The 23179-nt window shown below is 38.9% G+C and overlaps 1 protein-coding gene and 1 long non-coding RNA gene across 5 annotated transcripts in view; one reads left to right on the plus strand and one right to left on the minus strand.

Annotated features, from left to right (window-relative positions):
• The window catches only part of Lepr (leptin receptor), a 123603-nt gene that overhangs the window by 44332 nt on the left and 56092 nt on the right, over positions 1-23179 (plus strand). For all 4 annotated transcript variants that reach the window (XM_052176857.1, XM_052176856.1, XM_052176858.1 and 1 more), the window contains exons 2-5: positions 4017-4076; positions 7811-8140; positions 10289-10412; positions 20165-20370. In XM_052176857.1, coding sequence (XP_052032817.1) covers positions 4037-4076; positions 7811-8140; positions 10289-10412; positions 20165-20370 — 700 coding nt within the window. In that variant the 5' untranslated portion in view covers positions 4017-4036. The remainder of the gene's footprint in view (positions 1-4016; positions 4077-7810; positions 8141-10288; positions 10413-20164; positions 20371-23179) is intronic.
• Positions 2575-13329, minus strand: LOC127680999 (uncharacterized). Its single transcript, XR_007977049.1, has 2 exons — positions 13190-13329; positions 2575-2825 (listed from the first exon to the last, which is right to left on the minus strand). It is a non-coding gene; the product is annotated as an uncharacterized LOC127680999 (long non-coding RNA).

A 23179-nucleotide genomic window follows, 5' to 3' on the forward strand; every position in this document is an offset into this window, starting at 1 on the left:
TGGTCAGTGTCTAGGAGATTGAAAAAGATAAATCGTGCACATACATAGTTATGGTGTGTGTGTGTGTGTGTGTGTGTGTGTGCATGTAAGAGAAAGATGGCGAGAGACAGAACAAGAGAAAATGTGACCACTGACTCATTTTAAACAGAGAGAAAACCCACTGGCACATGCATAAATATTAATTGTAATTGCTATTATGTTTATAAGGCCTTTAAAATCATCCATACTAATTATATTAGACCTTTGTGGGAGGTACATAAGAACTTGGGTTTTAGAACAATGTCCACTGGTCACAGGTGTGACTAAGGGAAAGACTTTCCCATAGAACTGATAGGAGGTACGCACTAGTCCATAAAAAGAAGCGCCTGAGGCTCATGGCTTCCTGGTCTTTTGCTAATACATTCCTACCTTATGAATCAGTCCTTCCACAGGATTTCCTAGTGTCTCTTACTGCTATACATGGATGATCTCTGTCATCTCCCTGGACTGACAGTGGGCTTTATATCCCTGCCTGTTCTTCAGGGAAAGGGCAAGCAAATATTCACTTTTGGGGAACTGATGAATTTAAGTAACTACAATATGATTCACTTTCTAAATAGTTGAATTCTTTAAATATTAGACACCATAGACTTTTAAGATATATGAGCATTTTTATGTGATTAAGATAGCTGCTTATATAGCTATTTTATAGTGTTTTCTTCGTTTAAAACTTTAGCTCTATACTCACTGAAAGAATTGAGTTAGAATTACATTTTGTTTTAAATCACTTTCTTACTGTGTTTATGACTTTATTTAGTTATGTGAACATATGAATGTGAGTGTGCCCAGCACATGTGAGGAGGTCAGGGCATCTTGTGGGATTCAGTCCTCTCCTTCCACTTGTGGGTCCTGGGGATTGAATTCACACTGCCATTCTTGGCAGCAGGTGATTTTGCTGACAGAGCCACTGCGCCAACCCTTGGTTTAAAAATTCAAATGTTATTCTTATAAGAAAAGTGCAAAAATTAAATATTTTAGTTAAAATTCTCTTTTAAGAGAATTTTTTTAAGATTTATTTTGTTTTATAGTTATGTGTACAGGTCCCGCTGAGGTCAGAAGAGGGCGTCAGATCCCTGGAATTGGAGTAAAGGGCTGTGTGAGCCACCTGGTGTGGTCATTAGGAGCCAAACCAATGCCCTCAGCAGGAGCAGTACCTGTTCTTAACTGCTGAGCCATCTCCCCAAGCCTGTGTTTTCTTTTTCTTGCATATTATCGGTGTCTCATGTGTGATTCAATTTTTCTTACCCTTGGTGACACAAATATATAGGCTGGATTATATCAGATTAAAAGTTCATAAAGGCAGGTTTATTAGCAGACAGTTCTCTGGTAGGTTCACTGATGTTACAGGAGCAGGTTAATGATGTCTCTAGTGTACATCCAGGCTAAAGCAAGGGGGTTTTATGAATCTCGGGCAAGGGGTGATGATGCTAGGAAATAGGATTGCACCCATATATGGTCAAAAAAAAGGACCCCTCCACAGGTGGTCTTGGGAAACATGGGGACAAGGAGTAAGGACATGTTAGCCTGCAGTTTTCTCTGAGGGGTGGGGGAGTTTTCTGTGTGGGAGGGATTAGGGGAAGGAGAGCAGACCATCTTACCAAGATGATGGGAAATTTTTGATTTGTTTTATTTTGTTTTGTTCTGGGTATGACTCACTACTGCCTGGAACTTCAGTTCCAGGGGGCACTGACACTGTCTTTTGGCTTCTTCAGACATCAGGCATATTGATGAGAATGTATGGCAAGTTCCTGTTCTTAGTGAATAAATAAAATAAAAGTGGGCATACACAAAATTATAAGGTCACTAGAAATAGATGAAGCTTATATATTTTGTTAAAATTTTGGCTCTTGAAGAGCCAGTGGTTCATGTATATTCAAACAAAATACTTAAATGTCTTTTATTTAAGTATGAAATAGAGGCTTCTTTAGCAGAAAACACAGAAACATTAGTAGCCGATTGAGCCACTTGAGATATTTGTCAAAGCAAGCAGAATGCCAGAGTTGGTTTTCTAATTTACAAGCATTTCCATAGGCTCAGAGATTGGAGATCACTGGAGCAAGTTGTAAATGATTTTTGTTCAGCCTAATCTACTGAGACTGTTTTGTTTTGTATTTGTGGATTTGGTAGATCAAAATGACAACATAATCATTAGATATAAAAATGAACCATCTGATCTTCCTCTGGAAACCCGTAATATGATCACTCAGTAGAACACAGTCTGATTTTCTTTTGTTTAGAGTTTATAGTAGCAACAGATGAGCCATCAATGTATTTCCTAGTCCCTCAGTGTCAGGGGCACTCTGCAGGGTGGATGACTGACTGAACATCCAAAAGTCACGTGCCTTCCTTTCAGATCAGACATTGGATGAACTTCTGGGTTCCCTTTAATGGTTTATTCAAATTTTCTATATTCCAACCAGTCATTTTTCTCTGCTTAAATTTCTAAATAGCTTTAAAGAACATTGTTTGTAAGCTATGTTGATGTTTGTATCCAATGTTGATGGATTCAACAAATATTTACAAGTACCTACTACATTTCTTAGAAGATATAAACATATTTTATTCTTAAAACTCAAATCTGGGTTTGGGGGAGATGGATCAGCTGGCAAAATGCCTGCCACATGAGCAGAGGGACCTGAGATTTCATTCCTAGGACCAGTGAAAAGTCAGAGACAGTGTCATTCTCTTGTAGGTCTGGTGCTGGAGGGCTAGACACAGAAGGGTCCTTGACATCCATTGGACAACCAGCCTGGCTGAATTCGTGAGCTTCAGGTTTAGCGAGAGACCTGTATCAAAAAAGATACAAATGGGGAGCAGTTGAGGAAAGACAGCTCAAATGGATACCTCTCATATGCTCATGTGCTCACATCTACACTGGCACGTGCACATAGCACACCCTCATACATACGCATATGCACAAGCCACACACACACATGACACACATGCACAGAACATAATGCACATATGTAAACACAAATGCACATACATATATGGAGTACATTACAGATATATCACATACTCATTGTGTTGGGTAGTTTTATGTTGTTGTGACATAAGCTGGAGTCATTTTGGAAGAGGAACTCTCAATGGAGAAAATGCCCTCACCAGATTGGCCTGTGGGAAAGCCTGTTGTGCTGTTTTTTTGATTGATGATTGGTATGAGAAGGGACAGCTCATGTGGGAATTGTTACTCAGGGGTGGTAGTTCTGGGTGCTGTAAGAGAGCTGGTAGACAAAGATGGTTCAGTTCCTGCCTCCAGGTTCCTGCAATTTGTACCTTAACTTCCTTGATGATGATGAATTGTTGTGTGGAAGTACAAATGAGATAAACCCTTTGGTCCCAAGTTGCTCACAGCAATGGAAACCCCTATTATACAAATATACACACATACACATAAATATTCACATACACACATACACATAGACCACACATATATACCACATACTGCATATGTGTATACACACTATGCACACATATAAACATATTACAAAAATACACATAACCCCCCCACATATATATGTATATATCACATATACACACATATAATAGGCACACATATACAACACACATATCCACTCACACATATATACATACCATACACACCATAAACATACCATATATGTATACAACACATACATCATACCCTATCCACACCACACACACATATGAACCATACATATACATATACATACACACAGACACACAGACACATACCCCACACCATATTCAACATATACACCATAATGCCACATCTCACTACAAACACATACGTATATGACACACATACACAGGAACCAATATAATTTAATATGAAATGGTTCTCTGATATTGACCCAATATATTTGAACATGGAAGTTTGAAGACTTATTTGTAATCTTTCTTTCTTTTGTATTTTCAATAGACAGCCAGTACATGTGAATTTTCTATGTGTACTGATTTGTTTTTGATTTATTCAAGTGTACATCTTTCTTTTCTAGGTGTACATCTCTGAAGTAAGATGATGTGTCAGAAATTCTATGTGGTTTTGTTATACTGGGGTAAGTGGCATGCAGCTTTGTGTTTTTTGGAATGATATTTCTATAGATTGATTTCTAAAAAGGAATTTTATGTTGAATAATACCTGGTGTTTTGTGGTCCCAACCCATGTCTTTAAATAGCTATTCTGTACTTCCATGAGCATATTTTTACCCTATCAAAGAAGACAAGGATAATGTTTTGTTTCAATTTTATCTATTTGATTTTTTGTGAGTTGGGCAGTTAATTGACTCTATTTCTAATGAGATTTTTAGTTCATACATTTCAATTATCTTGTTGGATTTTATTGGTCTTAGACAACTTTTAGAATTAAAAAAAATGTAATAGACTTTTAGCTGTGTATTAAAGCTCCACAGAGAAATAGAACTGATGGTGATAATGTGTGTGTGTATACACATGTGTGCACATATATGCTCACACATTAAGATGTTTATAAGCAGCTGGATCATGTAATTACAACGACTGAGTGGTTTTAAGATTTGCAGTTAGAAAACTGCAGACCCAGGAGAGCCAGGAGAGTCAATGGTGTCTGAGTGCAAAGGTCTGAAACACACACATAGACGCACATGCACACAACTTCATTCACATGTGTAAACACAGGTGTGCCCTTTTGTATAATGCCGATATGCTCTGCAGGGATATTATCAAAGAATGGTGCTCACCTTGGCTAATGCTTGTCAGTTTTGTCTTTTTGAGAACTTCCTTTCTAATGGGAGTCAGGTGACGTAGCATTGTGATTTTGTTTTGGTTTATCTGGCAATTAGTGAAGTTGAACATTTTCACACACACACTACCACTTACTTTTCTCATTTTATTGTCTTGGTGCTTTGCCTGCATGTATGTCTGTGTATTAGGTGCATACCTGGTGTCCATGGAGGCCAGAAGAAGGTGTATGAATCTCTGGAACTAGAGTTACAGAACTTTGTAAAGCACCACGTGTGCTGGGAATTGAACCTGGGTTCTCTGGAAGAGCAGAAAGTGCTGTTAACTGCTGAGCCATCTCTCCAGCAACTTGAGCAGCTTCTTTAGGCAGACGTTTGATTGTGTCTTTTGAATATCTTAAAGTATGGTTATTTTTGGAGTACTTGTAATACTCTAAATTCATACATGTATAAAATATATCTTTGTCATATTCAAATCTCCCTTCATATTCCCAGTAACTACATCTCCCTCCCACCTTAATGTCCTTTTCTTCCCAATGAGTGTCACAGATGCACGGTCCTTTGTTTACTTCGGATATGAACCTCGTATTAGACATACAGTTTAGAGACATTTCACCCCATTCTGAGGTTTGACATATGAACAGTCGTTCTGTTGTGTATTTCCTTTGCAATGACGAATCTAGAGTTTAACATTGTCTTTGTCTATTTCTGCTGTAATTGCTAGTGACTTAGGAGTATGTCCCAAAATGTCATATAACTCAGTGTCAGTGTTCCTGGACTTGCTGTAGTTTTGTCATAGTTGTGGGTCTGCTATTTAGGCTGCTAATCCATCTTAAATTTTTTGTATGATGAAAGATGATATTTTCCCTTTCCTTCCCTTCCCTTCCCCCTCCCCTTCCCTTTTCCCTTCTCTTTACTGTCCCTCCCTCTCTCCGTCCCTCCCTCCCTTCCTCCCTCCCTCCGTCCCTCCCTTCCTCCCTCCTTCCTTTCTTCCTATCTTTCTTTCTTTGGCTTATGAATATCCCTTTTACCGAGTGCCATTTACTAAATGGACCACTGATTCTCCAGTGCATTTTTGGCAGGCAGTTTTGTTGAAGCTTAGTTGGGTCTAGACACATAGACTTACTTCTGAGTTCCTGGTTGTGAGCCATCGATGCAGGCATCTTTATGTCAGCACTGAGCTGCTTTGGCTATATGACTTGGTCCTATGTTTGGAATCAGATTTATTCTATTTTCTTCTATCAAAACAGGGTTTCTCTGTATAATACTGGCTGCCCTAGAACTTTCTCTGAGGACTACTGGCATCAAACTCAGAGATCTGCCTGCTTCTGCCTCCTGACTGTACATTGTCCTGGTTACAATTGGCATGTCTATCATGCATGGCTGGAATCGACTTGGTGCCTAATCTTGAATTTCTTTGGCTTTTGGTAGTCCTTTATGATCATATGAACTTTTGTACCATTTGTTTCTATTTCTGTTAAGAATATTTTTGGCATTTTGATATGAATTGCATTGAATTTGTGCACTGATTTGTGTAGTAGATTTTTTTAAAAATAGTTATTCTTTCAATTGTATGAAAATAGAACATTTTCTCACTTGTGTTGTCTTTAATTTTTTTATCCATGTTTTATAGGTAGTGTAGGAGTCTTTCACTTCCTTGATGCTTTAAAAAATGTAGTTATTATAAATGGGACTGCCCCTACTTTTGAATTCCAGTCCTCCTTTTTTTGAGACAGGGCTCTCATGATGTTGCCCAGGCTGCTCTTGAAACTGGTGGCCCTAGTAATCCTCCTGCCTCAGTCTCCTGAATATCTGAAACTACAAATGTTCTGTAAGTCTATTTTTTAAAAATCTTTTTCCTGTGTTTTGATGATCATTGACATCTAAAGTCTGTAGCTCACATGAGGGATAGCTTTTGTCCATCCTGGGCCTTGGACAAATGCAAGATGACATTTCCCCACTGTTAGAGAAGTCAGTGTCCCTGCCTGCTTGCTCTCCATGTTCTGCTTATTTATCGTTCTGCCCCAATGAAATCCTGACAACCTGTGTCCTTGGTGGAATCATGCAGATTGTGTCATTGTAATGGCTTCCTAGGGGTATACTTAATAAATGTCCTATGTCTCTTCATGGCTTGATTTTATTCTTCTCTTTTGAACTGAATCTTATGCCTTTGTCTGAATTTATGTAGTTTATTTATCCATTTAGACATCAAAGAACATTGTTTGCTTCTTTTTCTTTACATTTTCTTCAAAACTCTCATTCCATACAAATCCATACGCAATTCTCAGAACTCTCTGTGTTGGTGAATATATACAGTGAGAAAGTCATCAGATTAGTTGGGTTCATTTGTGAAATGAAGACATTATCAAATATAGCCAGTCAATTGTTTATTTTAAAAAAGCCCTTATTTAAAGGTAAGTGTGACACCCAAGGCTTTTGGGAGTACAGTTCTGTGAGTGTTCTTAGTTTTATGTTTAAAGAGTAATGGTTCACCCACAGTAGGAGTTTCCTGGAGGGAATGTGTTGTTTCATGTCATTTCCTGGGCAGTGCATGGGGCATTTCCTATGTGACATCATACATCTGGAGTTGCCTGGGAAGGTTCAAGAGGCCTCAAACTGTCTCTAAGTCAAAGACAACCTCTCTCCGAAAGTGTTCAGTGAAAATTGTTAACACACTGTTGCAAATCTTTTAATGAATTTTAAGAGTGCTTTAGTGCTTATTGAAAATTAAGCACTATGATATTTCTTATTATTCTGAAAGTTAGATAATTTTCATATAAAAGGAAGAAAATTGATGTAAATTTTCTCATACTAAAATGTAAACTTGTTGGATTAATGAGGAAAATTGATGCAAGAATTTCCAGAGGAGAGGTGGAATTAGTTCCATAAATATATGAAGTTCTCAAGTGCTCTGAAAGATAGAGGCCCAAGCTTGTTTCTTAGACACTAACCCAGCACTCTGAAGGTTAAATATTTCTGCTCAGAAATGCTGTACCATTTAATCTCAAGTAATTCCTAGTTAATCTTCATGAAAATGATGGCTTGTTTTCTGTGTTGTTTTGCTGTCCTGACAGAATTTCTTTATGTGATAACTGCACTTAATCTGGCATATCCAGTCTCTCCCTGGAAATTTCAGTTGTTTTGTGCACCACCGAATACAACCAATGACTCCTTTCTCTTGCCTGCTGGAGTCCCAAACAATGCTTCAGTTGTGAAGGGGGCTTCTGAAGCAGTTGTTGAAGCTAAATTTAATTCAACTGGTATCTACATTTCTGAGTTATCTAAAACAGTCTTCCACTGTTGCGTTGGGAATGAGCAAGGTCAAAACTGCCCTGCACGCACAGACAACCCTGAAGGGAAGGCACTGGCTTCAGTGGTGAAGACTTTAGTTTTTCGCCAGCTAGGTAAGTACTTTTATGACCCAAGTATAATACAGTGTTGTATTCTATCTGCATTCAGCAAAACCTTTCGATTCTCTGAAACTTCTATTGATTTGATGTCTTTTTATGTAATTAACATACAATTTTTATATTAATATTAAAATTAGGATCCATTGTGCGACTAGTAAATATGCTCTGATAATTTTATATCCTATAAAACTGTCATTAAGGGAAATCTTTCTACCTGTAAATATACGGTTTGGAGTCTAAATTTTCTTGGAGGTAGAAAATGCACACTTTAAATAGATAAAATATCAAAATCTGAACAACAATGTTGAAGTAACTAAATTTAAAAATATTTCTGAATTATAATGAATTGTGCAGGCTAAGAATCTCCCTGAAATAATACATGTTATGCTGAGTAAGTTTAATTGTTGCCTTAAGAATTATAGATCCCAAAATCTTAGTTAATTTTGTATATGAAAATACAAATTCAAACAGCAAAATTATTTCTAAGTTTTCTGAAAGGGCAGAGAAAATTGAGTTAATTAGATGAAAAGACCTGAAATATGGAAAAATTAGGTATACATAAGTAAGGACTCTTGTATAGTGTTAGTTGGGGTTTCACAGTCGATGCTAATGACCAGATAATCCTCCTGACTGACCTCTGTAATGCAGAATGCTTAATGGTAGGCCTGGTTTCTACCCAGTAATAAAAGAAATATCTCCAGCCACCATAGTGGCTCATGAGAGACAGAGACATGCAGGAGGATTGCAAGCTCCAGTCCAGCCTGGGCTACAGAGTGAGACCCTGTCTCAACAGGCAAACCAAACTAAAGTAATCTTCAGATGTGGCCAAATGTTCCCCCTTCTACCCAGTTTCTCACTTTTGATTATGTGGGAAAAAAGCACCCCATGTTGAAACCAGTTTAAGAGTAAGAAGGGTTTGGAGAGATGGCTCAGTGGGTAAGAGCACTTGCTGCTCCTGCAGAAGGCACAGGTTCAGTTTCTGCCATTTAAGTTGGAAGACTCCCCACCACCTCCAACTCTAGTTCTAACTGATTAGATGCCCTCTTCTGGCCTCTGTCCACCTGCATGCCTTCGGTGCACTTAAACCCATACAGGGACACACACACACACACACACACACACACACACACACAGAGAGAGAGAGAGAGAGAGAGAGAGAGAGAGAGAGAGAGAAATAAAACAAAATAATCACAAAAGAATGTTGAAATTTAATTATGTTATTAAACTAGTTTTTGAAAACAAGTTTTTGGAATAATTTCAATTCAATTCATAAATGTTAATATCATTTTAAATGAAGCTATTTTTTGTTATCTAGTAAAGCAATGACTAAGCCGATCCATTGATTTCTAAATATGATAAGAATGAGCAAAGTCTTAGTAATGAGTCTTGAATGATAAAAATATTACCACATTCTTTTCTTCTGGAGTGAAAATGATTACCATAGTGTGTATTTTAATTTTGTATGGAAATGGCTAATACATAGTTAATTTCTAAGGGAATTATTTTTGTCACTAAAATGAGTAGGGTAAGTAATAGTTATGAAAGATCTCAATTTGTTATTCTTTAACCTTCATACAAGACACTCAGTAATGGGGAATACTTCTCATTTGGAGAAATATTTTAATGTTGTGTCGTTAGTTTTGTCTTGTTAGCCACATATTTTTTAAAGGATTTGCTTTCATTTTTATTTACACATACGAATGTATTTCTGAATAAATGATGGCACATGTGTTCAGTTGCCCAAGAAGGCCAGAAAATGTCCTCCCATCTCTAGGAGCTGGAGTTACAAGGGGCTACAGGTAGTTGTCTTATTCAATGTAGTGATTCCCCTTTTAATGAAGGTAAATAAAAGTGACTCTCGTCCTGTTTAGGTGACTTGAGATTAAAACGAATTTGAGGAATAATAATTGATTTTAATTTTCCGATTTACAACAGGCTGGGCTGTGCTGAGGGCTAAGGACTAAAATGAGGGTGGGAACACTGAATGACTCACAAGCACTGCTCTACCAGGGTCTGTTTACCCCTTTCAGAACGGACAGTGCAAGTTGTATCAGAATGCAGCTAAATTCAATTTAGTGCTCCTCATTTTCTGGATTGTTGAGAGTGTTTTTTCAGGTTTAATGCAGTTTATTTTTAATGCAGGTGTAAACTGGGACATAGAGTGCTGGATGAAAGGGGACTTGACATTATTCATCTGTCATATGGAGCCATTACTTAAGAACCCCTTCAAGAATTATGACTCTAAGGTTCATCTTTTATATGATCTGTGAGTACCGATGAAATTAATTTGGCTGGCCACATGACCCGATTTGTTTAAAGCACAGTAGTGGATTACAACCCGCTCCTGTCCTCGCACTTCTTTGTGCAGCCGTGTACATTGTAGAGAGTGGTTTGTATGTCTACTATACAACCATCTTCACCATTAGTTTTGCCTCTCTCTTTCTGTTTATTTAGGCACAGAGATACTGCAGATATGATGGACAAAAAAGACATGTGGATGTTGTCAGATATGCCTCTGTGTGAATTGTGTTTATTATATGAATTATCTCATGCTCTTTTTTATGTATCTCCATCCTCATGCTAGATGTAAGAGGTTTTTCACTGTGTACAAACCACATTAAAAACATTGCCGACTAGAATGGCTTTAAAAACTTGACATTGAGGAAAAGAAGTTAAATGGATGGGTAGCAGTTGGAGGTGTATTAGGAGGACTGTAGTCTTATTGAGGGATTGATGTGATGGAGTGAAGAGTCTCTAGCTTTCTAATGATCTGGTGAATTCACGAAGCCAGTAGAACTCAGAACTGGCAGAAGTTCTTGGGTTTATAGGTAGTCCTCCTTATAGGAGCGGCCATCTGGGGAGGATAGCTAGATTAGAGAGGTGTCTAGAACACCCAAACTGAAAGAGCTGATAATGCTTTGGTAATGAAATGGGATGAGGAGGAAAGTGAAGACCCTAGTTTCCATTGTGTGTTAATTAATTGAACTGTCATAAAAACAACAGAGTTTCCATATAACTCTCTATTTTAAAGATTCTGGGAGAGTGCAAAATTCTTAAAATGAAACAAACTTTTCACTTCTATTTTAAAAACACCTACATAGTAAGAGCTAGAAGATAGAGAGAAGGGCTATAAAAAGCCATCTTCTGGACAGGACATAGATTGAAATCACAAACAGTAGTTGTGGTTGCTTGTACTGAGCCTGCTCAAGACTGGCTCTGTCAATAGTTAGTCATAGATGTGGAAGGGTTTCATGGGGGCTCTAATCTATGTATTAGTTACTTTTTGTGATAAAATACCATGACCAAGCCAATTGTTAACTTGAGCTTATGGTTTCAGGGGATTAGGGTTCATGATGGCATGGCAGGGATAACTCACATCTCAAAATGCAAAGTGGAGGTGGAGAGGACCTTGGGAATGGTACTAGTCTTTTGAAACCTTAAAGCCAACCTCTAGTGACACACTTCCTCCTACTAGGCCATACCTCCTAATCCTTTCAAAATAGTTCCACCAATTGGGAACCGAGTATTCAAATATATGAGACTATAGGGGGCATTCTTATTTAAATAACCACACCCTCCATGCTGAACTATAGCTACAGGTAGATTCTGGGAGAGGAGGAGTCATTGCATTTACTTGTGTGCCCACTGTTGAGCCCATCAGGCCACATGATCATTCTGGTGGTCTTGGTTAATGTCAGTGGGTCACAACATAAAGCAAAAAAAGACATGAATTATTTAGGTTTAGTCCAGGTATTTTGAAAGGCATGTGCTCATGAGTAAGCACAGTTGTCCCTTCCATCTTTGGTCTGAAAGGCAGGTGGTGAAAGGACACCTCTTTTTATTGCACGGCAGAAGCTCCAGGGCTGTGTTTGAAGACAATGACAATGTATTCACATATATAAAATAAACAAAAATAAAAGAATCCAAATTCCAACAGGAAGTGCTGGTGATAAAAGGAAGAATGAATGTTTGTGAGGCCTTTACCACATGCCATATTTACCTATTGGCTTTATCACAAATGTGTATTTTGCCAAGTGAAATTCAGATTGTGCTCACTCAGATGGCTATTGCATACATTGAGGCCCCTGGTCTCTCAGTTGGTGGCTAAAGTAACTGGTGAGGCAATTCCTTTGGCATGTGCCATTCTATCTGTATTAAAGAAGAAGAATTATTTTGTAAAGTGATTGAGTAAATAGTCCTAGGCTTGAGAAACTTACAGCTCTAATTTAGGTGGTGTTTAGTTGATTTCACTCAGTCACTCTGGTCAAAGGGGACCATTGATTTGACAATCAGCTCTAAATCCAAATAAGAACACTTAGTCTATTGCATTTCTCCTTAGCACTTCCTTCCCACCTTACATCAGGAAATGGTATACACTGAATGTCTTACACATTCAAAACCCTTGGTGATTCATTGTGAGCCATAGGCAATGTGTCTTCATTTCCATTACTTCAGCATGTACAAATAATTGCATATAATCCATCATATACATATACTTAAGGAGAGATATCACATGTTATCACATCTCAATTGATACAGGAAAGGCCCTTGACAGAGTTCAACATCCCTTTGTGGGGGAAAACTTTGAAGAAATCAGGAATAGAAGGAAAATACCTCAACATAAAGACCACAGACCTATAGCAGTGTGTGTGTGTGTGTGTGTATCTATATTATTTATATGTGAGTTTGTAGATCATGAGTCTGTAGAGGGGATCATGAGAGGAGAGGAAGTTATCTTAAGGAAGGCAGGAAATACTATAATGAAATACACATAATTGGAAAGCAAAAGTAGAGAATTAACCCAGGTAGAGAAAGAAGAAGCAGCTACGGAGGAGAGGAGGCCATATATGAGCAGTGGAGAAGGAAATGTCTGAGACCAATGTGGAAGGACACATAGCTATGAAGAAGCTGCAGTGAAACCTAGCACTTTGTATTATTACTTAAGCTATTAATTAAAAAGAAAAGAAAACCTCAAAAAGGTATTAAAAATGCAAAAATAAACAGCCGAAAGGAAGTGTCAAAGTGTCAAATAGGAAGAGTTACTGTTTTCATCTCTGTGGTAGACGCTCGGTTCACCGAGACCTTGCACACATCTGTAAACGGAGAAAGCGGCTGAGTTACAGTTGTCCTCCATCAGAAGTGCTCCCGGTCATGCTGCCTTCCTCCTGTGCTCAGGGAACGTGTCCGTAAATTATGAAAGGAGAGCCAGTGCAGGGCAGGAGGTGCTTGGTCCTGCACAGCCAAGTTAGCCATATTAGTTTATCTTTAACACATACAAAAGAGAGCTGAAAATGTAAAAATAACTACACTTTTAGAAATACTATGTCTGTACCTCCATGTCTGCCTTTGTTTGTAACTAGTAAATTACTGAGACAGAGTGCTGAGAGGTCAAGTTTGACAGTCCTTGTACCTGGGGTAAATTGGCTTACCAGACACATGGAGAAAATAATCAAAATTAGATACTAGTTAATTTTCCATTTTGGTCAGGTTAGAGGGGGAGCCAGCTAACCAGATTATGATTTAGCAGATTTCACAACCAACTGGTTGTACGGGCTAAATTTTGTCAATTTGATACAAATCTAGGCATACTTGGGACACCCTCTTACTGGCCTATGTAAATGTCTGTGTGGCATTTTCTTGAGTGCTGATGGATGTGGGCAGGCCCAGCTCTCCGGTGACAGTGGCATTCTGGGCAGGTGGGCCTGAGTTGTCTAGAAGTCAAGCTAATAAGCAGCAGTCCTCTGTGATTTCTGCTTCAAGCTCCTGCTTTGCATTTCTGTGGTCACATTCCCCTGTCACGGGCTTGACCTATATGTCAAATAAACCCCTTTTCTCTCGAGGTGTTTTTGGTCCCTCCCCACTTGTTTATTTAATATATAAAAAACTAAAACGATCTAATTTTTAAATGAGAATGATCATACTTATCGGTGGAAAGTACTTCCATAGGGCAGATGATACATCCTTGGCCTATACCTAGTTGTTGGGCATTCAGTGTCCCACTGGCTGGCTCAGTCCACATGGGCAGTTGCTCTCTGTGGCGTTATCTGCCAGGATTTCCAGACCTTCTTGTGTCATATTCCATGTATGCTACATATCCAGAGTCATCCTTTGATTCGGGTGGGGTGAGGGGATTCGTAAAATACCCTACTCAGAACAGAAGCTTTGTGAGTTATCTTATCCATGTTTAGATTTTAGAAATTAGTTTTGGTGTCTGGTCATGAGTGCCGGTTACATACAGGGAAACCCTTTCCCTTTATTCATTAGTGGGGAGTATCTGCTTCTGTGGTGCTTATGCCCAGAAACACAATTTCTTCTGAAAGGTTGGGACTATGTCCAGATACTGACCCCAGGCTGTTGATTACAGTTGAGAGTCATGGCAGGATCTTTAGCTTCTAGCTCCAACCCAACTTTAGCATCTCTGAATGCTTTGATAATGATCTTATGCATAGTGCTTTGTATGGCAAAGTTTTATGACAGAGATTACTTATTTAGAAATGTTGAGATTTGCTTTAAAATAGTAATTACAGGTATTATTTTATTTTAAGGGTATCATCCCCTTGTTCCATTAAAATTCACAAGAGATATCTTTCAAAGTGTAAGAAAAAAAGTGTATTTTTCCAGGAGCTAAAATCTGATATTTAAAAAGGATTAAAAAAAACTATAAATATGTCCTCAAAGGAAAAGCATTGTTTGAGCTCAGATATTAATGTTTGTCTGAACACTTGAAGGAGAGAAGCTCTAAGAAATGTGATATTCTAGGACTGCTTTAGATATTTATTTTAGACCAGGGCATAAGTTTTTCCTTTCCTTTTGTAAGGTCCCTACTGTGTGCAACCACATTCTGAGCTGAGTGTGGGCAATAGTGTTTACCACACACTTTTTTTTTTTCCTAGAGAGATGACACACACAACTATTCACTCCAGATAGGGAACTCATGACAGACCAAAGTGAGGATACCACCAAGGTCCAACTTGGTGAACCAATGAGTTTTATTGGAATTAATTATAGGAATATGGGTGAGGGGTTGCTTACATGGACAGAGATGACTCAAATACACCTATATCACTAAAGCCCACCCCAGCATGAATGACTTCTCACCAAAGCTGGGGACCTGGGACCCACTGGACACAGGGAGGGAGAGTTTCCAAGCGACTCAGTTGGTCTAAACCTCTTCTAGTTAGCTTGACTGATTTTTACTTCTTATTGTTTCCACAGGGACTGGAATGGGGGTGGGGGTGGGGGTGGGGGCGGGGGTGGGGGTGGGGCTGGTAACTGGTCAGTTTCAAGGACTTCCTGAAGCTATTTGAGTTATTTACCTTCTGACTTAAAGAACTTTGTTATATGATGGAGTGTTTCAGTCCTGTTAGGAAATATCTATACAATATGCTTCATTGTGGAGCTAAAGTAGGTTTTTTTTTTTTTATTTCATTTGATATATTTTTTATTTACATTTCAAATGATTTCCCCTTTTCTGGTCCCCCACTCCCCAAAAGTCACATAAGCCCCCTTCCCTCCCCCTATTCTCCCACCCACCCCTTCCCACTTCCCTGTTCTGCTTTTGCCTTATACTGCTACACCGAGTCTTTCCTGAACTAAGTAGGTTTTAAGAATACAAAATGCTAAAGCCAAGTTTGAACATGTGGCATGTAATAAAGAGATGGACATGACAGGTGAACTAAGGAGCATCCAGTGGAAACTAAGAGTAGGCAGGAGAGAATACAGAACATTTGCAAGTGTACAGGACACAGAACAGCTGGAGGACTGAAGGCTGAGTGCAGCTGAGCGGGGAAGCCATTGAACATGGGATCACGGACCAGGTCAGATGAGGAAGCGTTGCCTGCCAAGTCACACTGGGGTGTTTGGACCTTCCTGGCTATGAAAGGCTGGTTCCCTTTTTTTTTTTTTTACTCCCCAGTTGTTTTGTTTTTTGTTTTTGTTTTCTTTAAATCAGCAGCACATGGTGATTACAAAACCCACATGTATGAGTTTCAGTGCCTTGGTTTCACTGTTCTGATTGACCCTACCTAATGGTCAAGCACATTCTTTGATGTCACTTGTAAACCTGCTTTTCCTAGAAACTCAATGAGTGGAATTCCACACTTCAACTAGCTCTCCTCTCAACCATGCCGTTCCCATCCCCCCACAACTTTAGGAATGGTTCCCCAGGCGTTTTAGCTTCTCTCTCTCAGGGTACTTACTCTTATCTCGTGACCTCCCGTTTTCGACCTTTCTTGATGGGAGACACCCGAGTCCTTTCCTGAGTGTCCCCCTGGCACGCAGCTTCATTGGTCATATTCAGCTCTTGCTGTGTTTGTGTCCAATATTAATGGACACAATGTTAAGACAGTCTTGTTTATCTCCCTCTCTACCAGGAAATGCCTGACCCCAGATTACCCATGGAGATGACGTGAAGGTTCTGGATGTTGCTTAACAAGGGAGAAGCAGAAAAGTGTTTTTTTTTTTTGGTTTTTGATTTTTTTTTTAAGTGACCCAGGGTTACTCGGCTTTTCCTACCTCACTGGCTTACCATAGTTTTAGGATTAGGATTCATTCTAAAAGCTCGGTTTCTCCTGTGCATAAACCCTTCTCTCTTCTGTCTTTTCCCAGAGCCATTTTTGACTTTAACTTACTTCTGGAAGAGGCTCGATGCCACATAATTCCCATGTCCTCATGTGAGAGAGCTAGTCATATTTCGGGCGGCTGGTAGGCCAATGAGGATGGAACTTTCCCTCCTGACCTTGGATTCTGTCCTCTGTTCCTTTGGTAACATTAAAAAGAAAAGTTTCTTCTTAGAATTTAAATTGCTCTATGAAAAAGTGGTTGGATCCAGGCCCTGTGGAGGTCCACTAAGGCAAAGCTTCTTCCTCATGTTCAAAAGAACAGAATCTATGTTCTACCTCCAGTCCTGGGGAGACTTGACCTTCCTTCTGAACAACCTCTGTTTAAGAGTTTTAACTGCCCTGTCAATGACTGGGCAGAGTCTATTTTCTTATTCCCAGAAGTAGGTTGGTACTAATGCCTCTTACCTAAATCTACCAGACTGCCCATGAGATTTCTTTGTGTTTATGTCTTTCTTTTTCTTTCTTCCTCTTGTCCTTGTTGATTCTCCAGTTGTTTGGATAGAGAACTTAGAAGAGTATAGTTCTCCTTCTCTGTAGGATTTATCTAGGTCAGAGGCTGCCACCTCTGCTAATCCAGTGGGTCTCAGGTAGAGGGAGAATTTTTTTTTTTAAGACACAGAATCCATGAATTTTTTCAAATGAGGTCTAAGAATCATTGTTCTGTGTATTATTTGATATTAGTAGGGTAAAGTTTTGTGGAATCATTTTTACAGCTCACTGGTATGAAACATCAAATAGGTAATTTGCAAATCTAAGATAGGTAAAGTTCTTCTTCAAGAACTGGGGACTGGGGTTCACTATCAACTTTCCTAAGCCAGGACCTTAGGTAGTATACTTTTACACTAATTTAGCTTAGTCCTGGTCTAGAGAATGTTAATGATTTTTATAGAGAAATTTTCTGGGAAGAAAAAAATTATACCCAAAGTCAGAGGCCCAAATGTACCTTCTGTGAATCATGTGTGGCTGTTAATAATGAATTTTAAGTTCTAAATATTTATGTCGCTAACTAGAAAATTTTGCCAAAGGTAAAGTTCATAAAAAAACCAAATTTAAAATAAATTTGGCAAATGTTCTTGCATCATTGTGTACTTTCAAGTACATTTTGTTCACATATAAGAATTAAATACCAGCAACGTGTGTGTGTGTGTGTGTGTGTGTGTGTGTGAGAGAGAGAGAGAGAGAGAGAGAGAGAGCAATCTTGAGTGTCAGTCACTACATCCCATCTTGTTTTGAGGCAGGTTGTTTTGCTTGTTGCTAACATATCAGGTTAGCCTGAGAGCTTCTGGGGATTCTCATGTTTCTGCTTCCACTTTATAGTGAAAGTACTGGGATCACAGATGCTTGTAATTATCCAGCTTTTATGTGGCTTCATTGAATTCAAAATAAGGTCCTCATGATTTGTATAACAAGCACTTTACCCACTGAGCCATTTCCCTCAGCCTCTATGATTTCTTCTCTTCTTCTTCGCATGTGTCTTAGGGTCCCATCACTATGAAGAGACACCATGACCACAGCAACTCCTATAAAGGAAAGCATTTAATCGAGGCTATCTTATGGTTTCAGAGGTTTAGTCTATTATCGTCATGGCAGGAAGCATGGCATCATGCAGGCAGACCTGGTGCTGGAAGATCCAAGAGTTCTCTATCTTGATCCACAGGCAGCAGGAGGCTGTGGGCCATACTGGGTGTAGCTTGAGCATCTATGACCTCAAAGCCCACACTTCCTTCAACAAGGCTATGCCTCCCAATAGTGCCATTCCCTATGGCCGAGCATTCAAGCCCATGAATCTGCGAGGGCATACCTTTTCAAACCACCATAAATACTATATTTAATTCTTACATATATTAACAAGCTTATTTACTTAAATAGATAGTAGCAATTTCCATATTTGGGTCTACTTTCCCCTTGTCCTATCAGAAAGTCTGTTGCTCTAGGCAAACACTGTTCCTCTAAGGGAGGGATGGCTTGTTTTGTACAGTTTGGCAATGCTAAATGATGGCTTGTTGCAAGGTGAACTTAATATGGCTAGGATGTGGAGAACTAATCTCACAGCATGGGTCAAGTTCTTTGACAGTGTTGTTTGGCTCTTAATCCTGATTCATTTTGTCTACTATTATATTAATTATTAGAGAAGAGTTGAACTTTTCACCAATAGTACAATTTTTCAATAGTAATTATGAAATAGCCTATTTCTGCCGGTTATTAGGTGCACACATATTATATGTACTTTTGATGACTCCCTCTACAATTTTTTTCATATGAATGACCTTCTTTACCTTGGAAAATAATTATTGTGCTACATTCAACTTTATTAACATTAATGTAGCTCTTCAGCTGTATTTTGATTTATCTTGAAATTGCATATCTTTTTCTAATCATTTTCTTTAGTGAATTTGAATTTTAGTGTTAAAATTGATTTCTTATGAGAGGTTTATAACTGGGTCTTAATTTTTTGCCTAATTTGCTACTGACTGCCATCTAAGCGAGACATTTAGACTATTTGTGATTAATGCTACCAACTCTAGTCTCAAGCCTTCTCTTTTTTCTTCTTTTCTCCATTTTTTTTTTGTTCATTTGTTGTTTGTTTTGGGGTTTTGGATTTTGGATTTTGGAGTCCCAGAGTTTCTTCTCTCTGAAGCTTTGGTTGGCCTGGGACTTGCTTTGTAGACCAGACTGACTTCGAACTTGAGATCTGCCTGCCTCTGCTTCCCAAGTGCTGGGATTAAAGGCATGGGCCACTATGTCTGGGTTGAATTTTTTCTTAGTTTTAGCATAATTTTATGGTTCCTTTTAATCTGCTTTGTTGCCTATTAGCTTTATCTACATGAGCTATTTTAGTAGCTTTTGAATTATGACATGTCTTAGAATCTAAGCGACTCTATACCACTTTGTTTGTCGTGTGTCATTTCAGGTGTACAGCACCAGCTCCCCTAAGCTTGGTGTTAATACTGTATACTTCAGTTCAGTCTCTGCAATACCCTGTAAATGCATGGCTGCCAATCTTTATTTAATCAGACAATAAATAATTATCCTTGGAGTCAAACTTCATTCCTTCATGTGACACCAGATTTTGAGCTTTTTTGATTTTCTTGTGTCTAGAGCCTTCCTCTAGCATTTTTATAATGCAGATCTGAAGATGATTCTTTTAAGTTTAGGCATGTCTGAAAAAAAAAACTTTATTTCACATTTGTTCTTCAGGGTATTTTCACTGTCATGGTTTGTTAGGGCTGCGGCTTCCCTTCCTTGTTAGTGCCTTTGCCCCCTTGCTTCTGCTACTGTGACAGTCAGTCCACTCTAACTCTTATAGCCCACCTGTAAGCTGGATTTGATATCCTGCTTTCCAAACCTGCTCAGTCTCCATACCCATCTTACATTTTGCTCTTATGTTTATACATAGGCCTGAAGTCATAGATGCTTTGCCTCTGCCTCCACTGAAAGACAGTTTCCAGACTGTGCGGTGCAGCTGCAGTGCTGGGGAGTGTGAGTGCCACGTGCCGATACCCAGAGCCAAACTCAACGACGCTCTTCTGATGTATTTGGAAATCACATCAGCTGGTGTGAGTTTTCAGTCACCTCTGATGTCACTGCAGCCCATGCTTGTTGGTAAGTTGCACTTCAGAGTGACAGTGGCCCTAAAAAAAAAATCAGTCACACAAAGATGTTGAAAGATTACTTGTGGGTTAAAGATTTTCACTGGCATACCTCACTGTGATCACTACTGAAAGACATGGGTAGTCCCAGGGTACTATAGGCAGCTTCTTGTGTTCACAGGAGTAAATGTCTCTAACGTTAGCGCTGAAATGGTCTTTTGAAGCAGCTGTGGCTCCTTTAAGTCTGGGATTCAGAGAATGGATGTGTATTGTTTGATTATCATCTGTTTATATTTCAGGTAACTATTTTTGAAAGTTAAAAACATTTTTACCTGAATTTATTTTTCCAATAAATATAACTTAGGATTCATGTGTGCTGGGATTAGTACAGAGGCTGGAGACACTGAGGAATGGGGCAGGGTTCCTACTCACACAGCAGAGCTGTAGTACTGAGCGGAGTCAATACAGAGCAGTCCACAGTCAAGCCATCCACTGTGCAGCCCAGGCAAAAGACAACCTCGCATGGGTGGAACACCTCATTGTTTTTATTGCAAAGACCCTCAAGCTTCCTTTAATAAACATACATATTTACTTCACAGATGTGAATCACATAGGCAGGTATAAAACTTATTTAGTTTTGTATACACAGCACAGTTTATTATGTTCAGTTCTGTGTTACTTAGCAGCTTTAGTATCTTTTATGTCTATTTTCTGAAATGATAACATGCATCTCTTCATATGTGTGCATATGTGTGTGGGCAGATGCATGCGGAGGCCAAAGGTCAATGTTGAATTTCCTCCTTTATTGCTCTTCCTTATTTTATTTTACTTTATTGCAAGAGGGTTTCTTACGGAGCTCGGAGCCCACCAGTTTGGCAAGACTAGCTGGGTCCTGAGCTTCAGGGATCCTCCTGTCTTTGGCCCCTCCTCGGCACTAGGAACGTAGGCACACGCTGCTCTGCCTGCATTCCTATGTTTTATGGGGATGCTGAGGATCCAAACTCACATGACAGGCGCTGTGCCAGGTGGGCAGTCTCTAGGCATCTCTCCATGTTTGCCTTTGATCCATGGATCTTGAATGCCACTGAACACACCTTTCCATTTCTCTCACGATTTTACACACAGTTCCAAACATTGCTTCTTTTTACATGCCTTTAGATGGCACTTTTGGACCCTTGTTTAACAATTTTAACAATAGGACTTTCAAGTAATTTGCTCTCTACAGACATAAACATGGCTCTTTTGCAACATAATGATAATGATACCCGAACAATTCAATTTTGTGGAATTATGGCACAGGAAAAAATGACAAAATATTTATTTAGCATTATATTCTTTTCTTCTCAAAATTAGGTAATTTAAAAAGCACTTAGATCAGCACTGCATTTAATTTGATTTCCAAGAGGAGTAGTTAACATGTCACCATTGAATTTATATGTATTCGGAAATTCTTTTTTGTTTTATAAGATATTTTCTTTATTTACATTTCAAATGTTATCCCCTTTTCTGGTTTCTCCCCCCAAAACACCCTATCCCATCCCCCCTCTTCCTGCTCACCAACCCACCCTATTCAGAAATTCTTAATAATGTCCTAATACAGAGATATTAGAAAAAATCAATTTCTTATATTTGAACTTGAAATATCCAAAATTTTTAATTGTGTGAAAGAATGAAGACGTATTATGTAGTAGTGTTTATTCGTGGATTTTCATTTCCGCCATGATGGTCAATGATCTATTTAATATTAAGTATGAAGAAGAGGTATACATATAAAACTCCAGAGTAAGAAGTGCTTCAGGTCAGAACACATTCCCTGTGTTGTTGAAGACAAAATCTCTGTGATGAAATGATAAGCACACGGACGTTCCCACAGATGGAGTTAATGGAGTGTGCCTCATAGGAGATTGGATCAGAGTTATTAAGGGACATAGAACCCCAGAGGCCAGGGTTAGAGAGTTTGGATTTGATGCCATTCATATGGAAACTTATGATTAGGGGTTGATAGGATCAGACTGAGATATGATCACATATATCTGTATGTTCAGATTCTATTCTACCTTGTGAAGAATGTAAATATTAAAGGGAAAAGAACAGGTGTGTGGGTAGGAGGAGGAGGTTAGATGGGAGGCTTTAGGGGTTGGCCAGTTAGTTTAGGGCTGTAGCAATAAAGATGTATGGAACTGATGAGATTCCTTTGTAGGAGTTGAAGGACAGAGAGGAAGTAAGGTTTATCTTTCAGTTTGCCCCTAAAAATCTCCATCGATGAAAACACCAGTTCTTCAGAGAGGAATGTTGGGAATTAGGTGTATATGAAGAAACCAAGGTCACTCTGTGTTTGAGATGACTCTTAGAGTCCTATGAGTTATTGAGTAGACAGTTGGATATAAGACTCCAAAGTTCAGGGGGAATATCTATCTATCTATCTTTGGGAGTTGTTAGCATATGGATTCAGTCAGATCCACCAGTTAGAATTCAGGAAGAAAACACTAACAGACTTTAGTAAGAATTAAGGAGACAGTGTTGTCTTAGAAAATGTGGGTACAAAACATTTCACTGAAGGTGTTTGCAGCTGTATGGCACAGTGTGCCAGAAGGCAGAGTAAACTTAGTTGGAGAGCGATATCAGACTTGGTAGTTATCTTGATCATAGCAGAGTTTGTGAATGGTGAGGAGGAGATGACCAAGGTAAGCTTAGGTGGAAGGCAAGCCTCCCCCACCCTCGATGAGTGGGTGAGCTGCAACAGTACCGAGCTGTGTATAGGAGAGCCGGGGAAACATCTTTACATAGTACATAAAGATACATATATATGTTTATGTTTTCAT

This window comes from Apodemus sylvaticus, chromosome 3, assembly GCF_947179515.1.
Source record: "Apodemus sylvaticus chromosome 3, mApoSyl1.1, whole genome shotgun sequence".
In the NCBI taxonomy this organism is placed as follows: domain Eukaryota; kingdom Metazoa; phylum Chordata; class Mammalia; order Rodentia; family Muridae; genus Apodemus; species Apodemus sylvaticus.